The following is a 13,140-nucleotide window of genomic DNA, read 5'->3' as shown; positions in this document are numbered from 1 at the left end:
ACGCGCCCGTCACAATCATAGATAATAGAAAAAACAATTCTATATTGCACAGGACAAGAATCATTTTTAAATAAGCATATGCACAGAGATAATTTAATAAATTTAACAATCAATAAATATGTTGACATTCGTATTTTTCACGAAATTAGAAAAATAAATGATAACAATATCAAGGAAAAACGTACCCGAGCTAAGTTAACAAAGCTTATTCATTTTAGTCATGAGTAAATAATGTGTATTAAATATTGTCATTATACCGACTTATGGATCCAAATTGTGATTTATACATTTATTTAAGATTCGACATAGGTAATATCATTTTAATTATAAATTATAAGTAAATATAAGTATGATTTTGTTATTCAATATTAATATTAAAAATTAACATTAAATATAAAACATGATGAATAACGAAAATAACTGAATATAAAAAACACCTATTATAGTTATTGATTATTTAAATTTACAATTTGACATTTTGATAATTGATAAGACCCCTTGTAACCTCAAAATAAATATTTATTTCCGTGTGATAAGTTGTAATGGCCTATCCATTCTTCTATTATCTATGGTTATATATCTGTGTTTAATATTCACTATATTACATCGATTATCATCAAACGATTGAACATATGTTCTGGTAGTCAAGTGTTACAAACCATACAAACCAATAGAACCATACAAAGATAAGGGTATATTTTATAGAAGTTCTGTGGTACACAAATTGACACGTCTTTGCCGTTAAAAATGCGACGTGTTGTAAACATAACCTAACAGAGTTACTGATAACACAGTTATTGAGTGAGTACACAAATGTTCTGCCGGCTACGTCAGAACGGTATTTAATAAATAATTTTTGTCATATTATTAATTCATATTCTACGATCTGTGATGGTTTAAATTTGTAACATCGTTCTTCTAACACGTTTTTTCATTGTGTTTCGTCGAGAACTGTCACCATGAAATCCGGTAAGATACCGTTTATGACTGTATATTGTTCAAACTATTGTGATGTTTATTAGATATCCACTTGATTATAATATATTCTTGGCATTTTAATTTGTTGCAGTGTTTTTGTTTACCGTTTTGACAAGTTATTTGTGCTTATCAACCAGTATATCTGTTGATACATATTTGACGGCTAGGGACAAGGAACAACTGAAAAGTGTACTGTTAACTGGACTAGTATCTGAAAATTTGTCCGACATCTTCTATGCTGTTGCTGGATTGCAACAAATTGATCAAAAAGTACCTGATGCTCAAGTGAGTGTTCATTTAATTCAATTCAAGCATCATTTTGATGTATATTTTTGTTTTATTATTAATTCAGAAAACACTTAGGAAAATGGAATATTACAATGTTTAGTCTAATAATTGTTGTATTATTATTTATTCATTTTGAAATGAACTCGCATTTATTTAAATTAGATAAAGTAAAAATAATTTTAAAATTCTGATAGTGTCATTTGCTTAAAAGATAATTTTTGTAATTATCTAGTTACCTTCAATAAAATCTATAAATAGTTAAGCAAAAAATATTTTATTTTATTTTATTGATACATATTTTAATACCAATTTAGAATAAACATTTGTATATATATATAAATTATATAATAATGTCTATTATAAATTTTCATTAACTGCTTTTTGCTTAATAATAACAAAACAATATATTATTCATAATCTCTAACTATTTTCCGATTGTATTTTAAATTACTTATAACCAATTCAATTTATATTTTAGGCAATATGTAATAAATTGGTGAAATTAGTTGGGAAATCAAAGGCTTTTGATTCTGTGTATTTTTCAACAAGTGCATGGAAAGTGATTAGTACATGTTCAGGCAAACTAGCTGTTGATGAATCTGTTCAAGTAATAACATTTAATTAACTTATTTAACTTGAAAAATATATTATTTTTGATCATATCTTTAGGATGTATATACTATGTTAGAGAAAAAAGATATTAGAGATGTACACATGGCTGATTTATACTTTGGTGTTAATATTTTAAGCAACTTTAACCTCAAACCCAAGGATATTACTAAACTTATAAATATCATCAAAAGAAAAATGAAGCCTGATGATACCATAACTGAGTAAGCTTTTTTTTATTTTAATAGATTTAATATTTATTCTAAAAACAAAAATAGTGAATAATTTTATTCTGAAATAATAATTTAAATTAGGAATGTAAATAATATATTATAACTTATTTGAATAATTTAAAAAACTCATATGATTGTAATAATCATAGTAATCAGTTTACCATACAACTACTAAATAATTCATTTAATATTAAAAACAAATGTGGTTATTGATGGATCATTTCTTTGGTTTGGTATTAACCATAGGTAAATTTGTAACTTATCTAACTTACACATTTTGAACGTAAACGATATAGTAAATATGTCTTTCTTCTTCTTCTTCCCCTTTCTCCCAACTACTTGGGGTCGGCCACCCTTGTCCTAAACTTCCATTTTTCTCGATTTTCCTCATACTCTATACCAAGAGTCTTCATATGATTCTCAATAGTATCTAACCATCTTTTTTTTTTTAGTCTTCCTATTTTCCTTCAACTTTCATTTTTATAACAACTCTTACTGCATATGGTTCATCTCGTTTCATCATATGCTCAAACTATCTCAGTCTATATTCTCTCATCTTATCCAATATAGACGCTACACCAATACTATCACATACTCGTTCCTTATTCTATCATCTCTTGTTATTCCACTTATCCATCTTAGCATTCTCTTTTCTGCGATATTAATAATGTGTTCTATTCTTCTGTCAACTGCCCAACACTTTGAACCATATAGCATAGTTGGTCATACTAAACTTCTATATAATTTACCTTTCAGTCTCATTGGAATTTTCTTAGTGTATAAAACATACGACACTTATCTCTATCTCATTCAACTGCAATTAATCCAAAGTTTTACATCTATGCCAAAACCCTGTCCTTTTGTAAAACGATCCTAAATATTTAAAGTTCTCAATTTCGTCTATCACATCACCACTAGTTATTATATTATATTATTATATTGGTCTCATTTGGAAACACTCAAAATGATGGATTGGGAAAATAGAGTCCAGGATTGTGATGATTGAAGAACGGTGATGGTGACAGCCAATTCTTATAGAATTGTAAATCCAAGAAGAAGAAGAAAACTATATCATCAGCAGACATCATAAACCATGGTACCGCGCCTGTATGTCTCGTAATTCTATCCATTACCACGGAAAATAAATAAGGGCTTAGAGCTGACCTTTTATGCACATCTACTCCTACGTTAAAATCTTCTGTTACTCCACACAAACTCTTTACACTAGTTATCAAACCTTTATTCATATCCTGAATCAAATCTAAATTAAATATTAAATTAAATATTTTTAGATTTACAGATATCAATCTCGATTTTAGCAGGATTCCAGCTCCAAATAACATTTGTTTGCTAATTTTCATCTTCTTGATATCTCGACCATTAACTTAATCTCTTGAGTTAAGAGAACGCCTAAGCATTTAAATTTTATTACTCTAACCTGGGGGTCCATCAAACCCCATTACTAAAAACATGCTAAATGTTTTTATGATATTCATCTTTTTTTTATTTTAAACACGAATAGATTCCAAGTGATATGTACTTGTGGTCAGATATTTTATAACCGAATATAAAATAAAAATAAAAATAAATTTAATACTATATGCATTATTAAAAATTATATATTTAAAAAAAAATAATATTTTTCAAAATTTCACAAAAAAATTTTGTTTTGTAAAAAAAATATATATATTTAAATTACAAAATCTTATTTTTAATGGTCACATATATTGATTTCTGCAAAGTAAAAGGTTTTTAAATTGATTTTTAAATTTTTTATATATTTTATCACGAAAAATAAATCATGACGGGAGTTATGACATTACAAATCGCGAGGGGGGAAATATGACCCATTTAAATTTTGATGAATGTTTTCAAGCTGTACAAATAATTTAAAATATTTTTATCTATTTTTAATTTATGCAAATCAATTAAATATTATGTAAACCAGTGTTTCTCATCCTATGGATCGTGACTCTTAATGAGATCATGAATTATTTTTTATGGGTCAACCTATGTTAACCTGTGATCTGTTCCATCATGCTGTTCAGTACTATGATTATTAATAATATTGTATTATTCCATATTTTTTTTATTTATTTAGTATTTGTGGGGGTGGGTCACGTAATCAACAGGCAGTTAATTTAATGTTCATCATTACAAAAAGGTTGAGTAACACTGATATAAACGATCTTTTGATAGACATAAATATAAATTATATACATTTTTATAACATAACAATTCAACCTATGTATATATTATACATGTTAAAGTTTTTGTAGAGGTTAATTAGACCCTTCCCCCTCATGTGAATGCTTAAAAATTAGTATGCATGTTGCACCTAACTTAACAGAAAAATAGAAAATAAAAGTTAAACGGAAGTAATAATGATTCAAACAATATTGAATTTACAAAAAGACAAAAACACCGAAAGTTCACCGAGATGGAAGATATTATATTTTGGTCAACAACCCGTCTGTTGTACTCAACTGTCATAGGCATAATTAGGGTAAAAAATCTGGGGGGCTACAGCCCTCCTACCAAAACTTAAAATAACCTGTAGATTACCTCTACCCTTATATACCATGTTAATATATTTTAGATTCTGAACCAAGTTGAATTTACTGAAATGTGTCTTTTTTTGTATGTGACACTATTGCAAGTTAAGTATGCTGTATGCGGTATGCCATGTATAAAATGAAATATTTATGAAAGGCTAAGCCCCCCTAGCCCCTCTAATCACGCCTATGCAGTTAATATTAATGATTTACATGAATTGTGTTAGGTTTTACTGGAAAAGTGATTTTTATAGATTACCAAATTATTTAACTAGTTCATTGATATTGACTTTCACAGTATTGATAAATAAAATAAATATACTACTGGGATTTATTCTACCAACTTAAGTATTATAATAAACATATTTAAAGATGTCAAGAACATATTGATTTTTTAATATCTCATAAAATAATAAAAATAAAACTTAATCCTTTATTTTATATATTTCTTTAAAGTACAAAATATGTTTTATTATAGTTTTGGATATTCAATACATTTATTGGCAAGTCTTGGCCCTGAAGGGCGTTTTGCTTTTAACCGTCTTTCTGATGCAATTATGCAAGTTGATGAAGTAGATCGAAAATATTTGCAATTTGAAGGAGGTTTATCAATTACAGGTGATGTCAAAAATATATAAACTTATACGTTTTATTCATATTGTTTTTTTTTTTTTAATTTTAGCTCTTGTGTTAACTGGGATATATAAGTTTTGTGATGCTGTGCAGTGTAATACTTCATTTCCAATACAAAATGATCAAGTTTTGATGTTTAGTAATTATTTATTATCTCGTAAATCAGTTCAAACGCCTAAAGGAGCATACTATTTACTCAATGCTCTTAAAACTTTGTCTAATAACCAAGTATGTTGTTTAATTATTTAAATTTATATATACAATTGCAACTCATATCATATTATTTTTACTATGTTTATATTCATAAAATATTTTAGTACCATTTACCAATCGCTGCTACTCTTGTAAAACCCATGGGTGATTTAGATGATACGCAGAAAACACTTTCTGTAAAGTTTACTAATTTACTTGGAGAACCATTACCAACATCTCTTTCTGTTGGTGTTGAATCAGCAATGTTAAATAATAAAGTTGTTATGTCTAAAAATAAGTTTAAAACAACTGCCGATAAGTAAGAATTTATGTCTATTTTAATATTAAATTTTAAATTTTTTTGGTATTTCTATATATTGTTTTTTTTTTTTTTTTTTAAAGAACTGTGTATGAATTAGATTTTAATGAACCAGATTTGTCCACGGGACTCTATAGTTTAGTGATAAATGCTATACCATTAGAAAAAATTAAAGTTCCACTTTTGGGCAATACAGCTATTCCACTTGAAGTTAAAGTATCCGCTTCTTCTGTCAACATTGTTAACTTTAAAGTCGGCACAACTGATAATGATCAACAAACTAGTCCATCACTTCAAACGTATGATTATACTCGTTTTATCATGTGTTCCTTTTTCAATTTGTTGTATTTTTAGTTTGAAGTATGGTGAAAAATTATCAACTCAGTTGAAAGCAGACCACATGCAAAGAATTGTTGTACGTTTCACTATTAAAGATAATCAGAATAAGAAAAATTTACAAATGCATCAATCATTTATTAGATTTACAAATTCTAAGACTGGGTCCCAAAGTGTATTTGTTGCTGAACTAGATTCTCAAAATAATTATAAATTGGATATGGTAAGAAAGTAAAGTAATTAATGTATTACATTTATTTTAAAATATTTAATATTTTTCAGGATTTAGGTGTCAAGTCACCATTATTTAAACACGCATCTAATGTGTATTCAATGGATTTAATTATTGGTGATTCTCTTTTAAAAAAACCAATCGTTTGGAATTTTGGTGACATAAAATTAAAATTTTTAGAAAATGAATCAGTTCCTTCTGAATCTTTTGCAGAATATTATCTGCCAAAAAAATTAATTTCGGTGAGTATTGATTATTTAAACATAATTATTAAATTATGTTGTATTATTATTTATTAAAAATACTAAAATATGTATTTTTAGCATACTTTTAGAGAACCTGAACCTAGACCACCTCACGGTGTGTCTCTATTATTCACCATATTATCTCTGGCACCATTGTTGGTTCTCTTTATTTTGGTTAGTATTATTACCATAATTCATAAAAATTTGTTTTATTAATAAAATATGATTTCAGTGGGCTCGCTTAGGAGTTAATATTAAAAACTTTCCATTCAATTTGAGTGCTATAGGATTCCATGGAGCATTAGCTAGTGAGCTGTTTATATTATTCTACTCATTATTATCATATTTTAATCATTGTACATGTATATATATATATATTTTTATTTTTTTTAGGTATATTTATACTGTTTGGAATGTTTTGGGTGTACCTAGATATGTTCATGACATTGAAGTATTTATTGGTGTTGGGGATCTCAGCATTTTTATTTGGAAATAGATTACTATCATACATTGCAAGAAGGAGATCCAAGTAATTAAGAACATTTGTAATCAAATTAATTGAATGCTGGTTTAATTTATATTCATTGATTTTTTTATTGATTGTGGTTTGGATAATTAGAATCCAAGTAAATTTATTCATTCCAATGTGTTTCAAAAAATGTCATATTTTTTTTTCATTTTTACTAGTGTTGGATTTTATCTACTAAATTATCATCTTATTGTTGCACATTTAATTAATAATGTATCTCATAAATATTGTAATATAAATGTATTGATTACATACATACATACACACATTATACCATATATTTTAAGTATTTATATCTACTTAATTTAAGGTATATAAATAATATTTTCTGAACAAAGCATTTTTATAAAACATACTTAATTTTTTGTCAATATATCAGGCTAAATAATATAAATGAAATTAAATATTTTTAGTTAATGTATCATTTATTTATTTCTTAGTTAATATTTTTTGTTCCTTGGAAAATAAAGTGTAAATATTTAAACAGCATTTTTGTTTTACTTTGTGAATGTTTATAAGTAAATAATAAATACAAACATCAGCAGAAAAAGAATTGTACCAATTTTTTTTTATTACATTTTTAGAAAAACTATAAAAATTGATTTAAATGTGAATAGATTTTATTGGAAGTTTATGATGTTAAAAACTGTTATGAAAACAAAATTTTCTAAGCTGGAACATCTTGAGTTATTGTTAAATAAAAAATACTAAAATATTATAACGACACAATACATAATAATATTGATATTAATGATAAATTAATTTCCTGATACTGATTATTAAAACTATTTGTTACTGTTTTTTATATATATATTTATTCAGCTTAAGAGTAGACTTATTTATAATATAATCAAAATATTACCTTAGAATGATGGATAGTAAACCTATACCTACCATAAGATTGACAAAGTGATTATACGAACTCAGAAAAACAATAACTGAAAATGCAATAATGTATTTTACAATCATTTTTTTCAATATCACAACTGTCATTTGTGATTTGAAGTAATAGGTATCAGTACAAAAAGACTATTGATATGTGTCACTACTATTACTCTATCAAGCATCTGGTGCCTACTTATGCCTTGGGTTTGAGAAAACAGCAGTTAAACAATATTCAAATGTCCACTTTATTTTTCTACTCTGTTAAAATTATAAATTTTTCCTGACTTTTGCAAGTATTGTGACGTTATACCTTTATATAATAATCTTTATGTAACATTAATATATTTTTGGGGACGTATTTGATCCCAAAAATCTGCTAATAAAATGGTATCAATGGTACAGATATATATATATCAGCCAACGGTGGCGTATCCAGAATTTTATTAAGGGGCGTTAGGTTAGGTAGGTTTTATAAGTAGTATATACTATATGATATCTTGAAAGTAATGAAGACCTCTAGGCGCTGTGTCGATCGATCATTAAATTAATTAAACATTAAACAATTTTCGGGGGGGGGGGCTTATACCCCCCCCCAACTCCCCCTTCCTGGATACGCCGCTGTCAATCAATGATGAACGGAAATAGAATGCTGAATTTTAAGTTGTGATAAGACATTATTTTATTCTGGTCCATCTTGAAAATCAGGTAAAATCAACAAGTAAGTATATCAATGAATAATATTTTATAATTATATCTAGTATAATAATTGCATCTTTAATATATTCCGACTTAAGCACATAGTAATCTAATTATTCTTTAATTTGTATACCTATGAAATTGGGTACATAGTTATATTTTTTAATATTTTATTCATTTATTTTTTTAATTACACTATTTGAAATTAATTTTTTCTCGAATCGAGAGTATGTGTATCCTAGCCTTAAATAATAAGCACCTACAAATGTACATGATTATTAACTCATTCCAACAATTCCCCTGAGGGTCTTATTTTTCACGACCTCGACAAACCTGTTTTATGGATGTTTCAAGCAATCTTCTCGTTGTTTGGTATTTCAGAGTAGGTAGGTACCGTAAAAAGTAATATCTCGTACATTATTAGAATCATACATCTTTGCTCCTTTATTCCATATTATTCCATTATTTTGATTTTCAAAAATAAATAATTTAATTACTCATTGTATAAGTTAAACTTGGTACGAAAATACTGTGCAATTTAACTATCTACTTATACACTATACTCGTATCTTGCTACTACTGCTAATACGCTAATACATTTTCTAGAAACTTTTTTGTAACTTTTCTATTTTCTTATTTCAATCTTGTAATTGTCTTTTTTGTTATTATCACATTCATGGTCTTATTAATTATTGGGATATAAAAACTGAATGATCTTCTGTAGTCTTCAATCTAATGATTCACTTCAACAATATACTTGATTCTCTATCGTTTTTCTTTTTAATTCGTTTTAACCTTCCTTTTTAATTCTTGGTCTTCCATAATCTGCCTTATGTATTGTAATCGTGGTCTTCCAATGTGGTTTTTTTTCTCGATCATCAATTCCAAAATTAGCCCTAGAAATCTTCCGTGTCTGAGAATATGACATATCTACTAGATTCTTCTTTTTTTTATACTTTTCCATATAATCTTGATTCTATAATCCTTTTTTAAACTTCTTCGCCGATGATTCTATCAGTTCAGCTTATCTTTTGCATTCTTCTGTATCACCACATTTGGAAGACTTCTGTTCTCCTCCTTTTTTCTTTTGCGTTAGGTCATGTTTCACATCCGTTGAAAATAATGATCCAGGTGAACGATTTAAGTAGATTTTTTTCTAATTTTAATATTTTTTGATTTAAAAAGTTATTTTTTTCTATTAAATGTCACCTTGGCTTGGCATATTATTTTTATTATTTCCTTTATGCATTTTCAATCTGAGCTTATAATGCTTACTAACTATTTTGAGTGATCTACTTGTTCTATAATTTTACCATCTCTTAACTTTTTTCTAGTTCTTATGTTATTAGCTTTACTCCATACTATAACTTTTGTTTTCTCAGTGTATATTTTTATATTCACTTTCAATCGTCTCTTCCATTGTTTTTAGAATATTTTTTAAATCCTTTTCGCTCCCGACTACTATTGCTATATTATCAGCAAATCTTAGCATATCTATTCTGTGTTCACTTATTTTTATTCCTAACTGTGTCCTTTCTCTTATAGTATTTATTTCCTCTAGGATACTATATGCATTAAATATTAAGGGTATTAATGTACATCACTGTCTCTCTTTATTCCTGACTCTTTTTCATCTCCTATTTCTATGATGTTCTGTTTTTATACAATCGGTGGAGCAGTTTACTTTCCGCTAATAATATTCCGACTCTTTTCAGCATTTCGAAAATTATCCCCCAGTTGACGTTATTAAATGCCTTTTCAATGTCTAAAAAGGAGATAAATGTCGGTTTATCTTTTCTGATTCTTTTAATAATAAATAAAAAACTTATATAATTTATTCATTTAATATCTCATTAAAAAAAGAATAAAAATGTTACCTTTATTTTTTTTATTTTTTTTTGTAACGAGCTTTAAACTTTTTTTATCTGGATAAGTGTGTGTATAATATTTAAGATATATATAAGATGTATATATTTACCTATTTCTAAACTGTCATAATACGTTTAAATATCTTGAACATCACTACCTATATCCCTACGTACACGTCACATTTGCGTGTACCAAATACAAATACAAGCAAATTCTATACACTTTTAATTATTATTGTTATTACTTTTAGAGTTACAAGGGCTACAATTGCTGTATACTCGAATGTGGGCTTCATTAGTCCGCGACCTATGAAATAATTTTAAATACCTATATTTATATATATATGTATGGCGGTTATTTTCATGCCCTACATTTAATAGTTTGTGCCTATGTAATTTCGTGTGTCGTAAACGACGCATTTCATTGTTAAATGAATTGCCTACCGTGATATTTAATGGTCTTCCACTTTATAGATGTGGCAGATAATGATAAAGCAGACGTATTTACCTCGGTAGCCGTTTAAATCTTTATTAAAACCACGGAAAGACATGTCAATTACAACGGTAATACTATTAAAATAATTCATGTCTATCATTTTAGACATTTCTCTCAATGAAATAAGTTATTTTGTGTTTCGGAAAATAAAAATTACGATTCACTAATAATAAAATATCCCAGCAATGTTGAATAACAATTTTTTTATCATAGTTTATAATACATTTTTATGTATGTATGACCTAAAATAAATTTCATGTTAATCTAATCCAGCGTTTCTTAAACTGTGTTCCGCGGAACCCCGGGGTTTCACGAAGCTTACGTAATTTTTTAAAATTTTTTAAGAAAATTAATTTAACATTTCTAACTAAAGATTAGCAATGGTGAAAAGATGTTCGCATTATAGAAAAAAAAACTCTTTTTAAAATTAAATAACAATGTATAAGCCATATGGAATAGTCTAATTAAAGTAATTTTTATTAAAGAAATATTATACGTATACGTTTATTTTAACATATCTTTTAAATTAAACACCTTTAACACAATATTATTATATGATTATAATTTATTTACAAATAATCCTAAAAAGAGCTAAAAAGCTAAAAAAAAAAAGTAAGGTGTTTCACAATAAATGTGGACATTAAAAAGGGTTCCGCGGATATTAAAGTTTAAAAAACGCTGATCTAATCAATTTAGTAAGTATGAAGTTTGTATACTAATGTTTTTTTTAAAAAAACATTTGAACGTTATCAACTTCATGTAGCAAACCGTCAATCTTATTGTACTTATTGAAAATTTTTTTGAATGAAACATAATTATTTTATTATAGTTGCTATTTTATTAGCGTAAACAATGGAGGTGGCAATATTCAGAGGGGGAGAGGTGAAATGTATTGTTTATTAATTTTTTATTTTACGATTTTTGAGTCAGTGTACACGCTATAAATGTTGCTCGGAAGTCAGTAAAATCGTTTTTCGAATGTAATGGAGTGTCAACGATTTCAATAATGTATACACATTATCATTATCTCAAAACGACGAAGAAGACGGAAATGATTCAAAAAAACCAGTATGTGTAATCAAATATTTTGTCGTTTGATTTGTTTTGAAATGTAAAAATAATAGAAAACATGGTTGCAGTGACTATACTGAATTAGTTGGACGATATAAGTAGTGAGTACCTATTGTGTATAATACTTATACCGTCATAAAACACACTAAAAGTACCTAGTTAGATACTAAAAGATACTTTAAAATACCCAATATACATTTAAGTATAATTGGTTGGCTTAGTTGGCTTCTATTGATTATGGACTTATTTACCGTGTACCTACGTTAGTATGTACATTATCATAACTGGTATAAGAGAATATGCAGCAATATTTAGTCTTTTACGTCTTCCATGTTTTATATTTGTTTAAAGGCATAATTGCAAAGACAGCGCAAACGAGTTACTTGTTTACTTATTTATTTATAGTTTTTTTTTTTTTTTTTTTTATTCAAATTAAATAATTATAAACATAACTTTATTTCTGATGATGAATAACTACGCTATGGATGTCATACACGGCATGGTATTCATGTGGAAAGTTGGTCCTAATAACTCGGTTTGCAATGCATATTTTTTAGATCTGGTTTTTTCACAGTGGTTTACATATATTAAAATCCGTATTTTTGATATGTTTTATAAAAATTTAATTTTTTATTCTTCTTATGTGCATGCTTGAATCATAATTTCAACGAAATCATGGTCAGATGATGTTTTAATGTTGTTTTCGCTGCGCAATGGTCATTATTATGGAACAGATTTGATGCAAATTGCATTTTTTCTGTACGTCCGAAAACATTGTTTTCCAAACACGAAGTTCATTTCATATATTAAGGAGTTAAAATATGTAACTTTTATATTGCATTTTTTTTTTACATTTTTAAGACTTTTTTGCTTTTTAGATCATTTTTTGACATTTTTAAGTCATTTTTATATGCATTTGTTGCTTGGTATTACAAAAATTTTTAAAAAATATACATTAAATGTAAACTGTATAAA

The 13,140-nt window shown here is 26.8% G+C and overlaps 1 protein-coding gene across 1 annotated transcript; it reads left to right on the top strand.

Moving 5' to 3' along the window:
• Positions 1-792: 792 nt before the first annotated feature.
• On the top strand, positions 793-7,418 carry LOC112679805 (dolichyl-diphosphooligosaccharide--protein glycosyltransferase subunit 2). The gene is made up of 13 exons (XM_025549725.1): positions 793-969; positions 1,070-1,263; positions 1,745-1,873; positions 1,936-2,099; positions 5,142-5,281; positions 5,346-5,524; positions 5,614-5,807; positions 5,891-6,106; positions 6,162-6,366; positions 6,426-6,617; positions 6,699-6,794; positions 6,853-6,928; positions 7,014-7,418. The coding sequence occupies exons 1-13, from the start codon at positions 960-962 to the stop codon at positions 7,151-7,153; spliced, it is 1,935 nt and encodes a 644-aa protein (XP_025405510.1). The 5' UTR covers positions 793-959; the 3' UTR covers positions 7,154-7,418.
• Positions 7,419-13,140: the final 5,722 nt, after the last annotated feature.

Source organism: Sipha flava, unplaced genomic scaffold (genome assembly GCF_003268045.1).
Source record: "Sipha flava isolate LNK unplaced genomic scaffold, YSA_version1 168_pilon_pilon, whole genome shotgun sequence".
Lineage (NCBI taxonomy): Eukaryota > Metazoa > Arthropoda > Insecta > Hemiptera > Aphididae > Sipha > Sipha flava.
This window is presented reverse-complemented; position numbering and strand designations above follow the sequence as displayed.

Bases quoted from the DNA above. Each gene is read 5' to 3' on its own strand.
- LOC112679805 (XM_025549725.1), top strand. The intron at 1,264-1,744 runs GTGAGTGTTCAT...TTTATATTTTAG, and splicing joins AAAAAGTACCTGATGCTCAA to GCAATATGTAATAAATTGGT. The intron at 5,282-5,345 runs GTGATGTCAAAA...TTTTAATTTTAG, and splicing joins AGGAGGTTTATCAATTACAG to CTCTTGTGTTAACTGGGATA.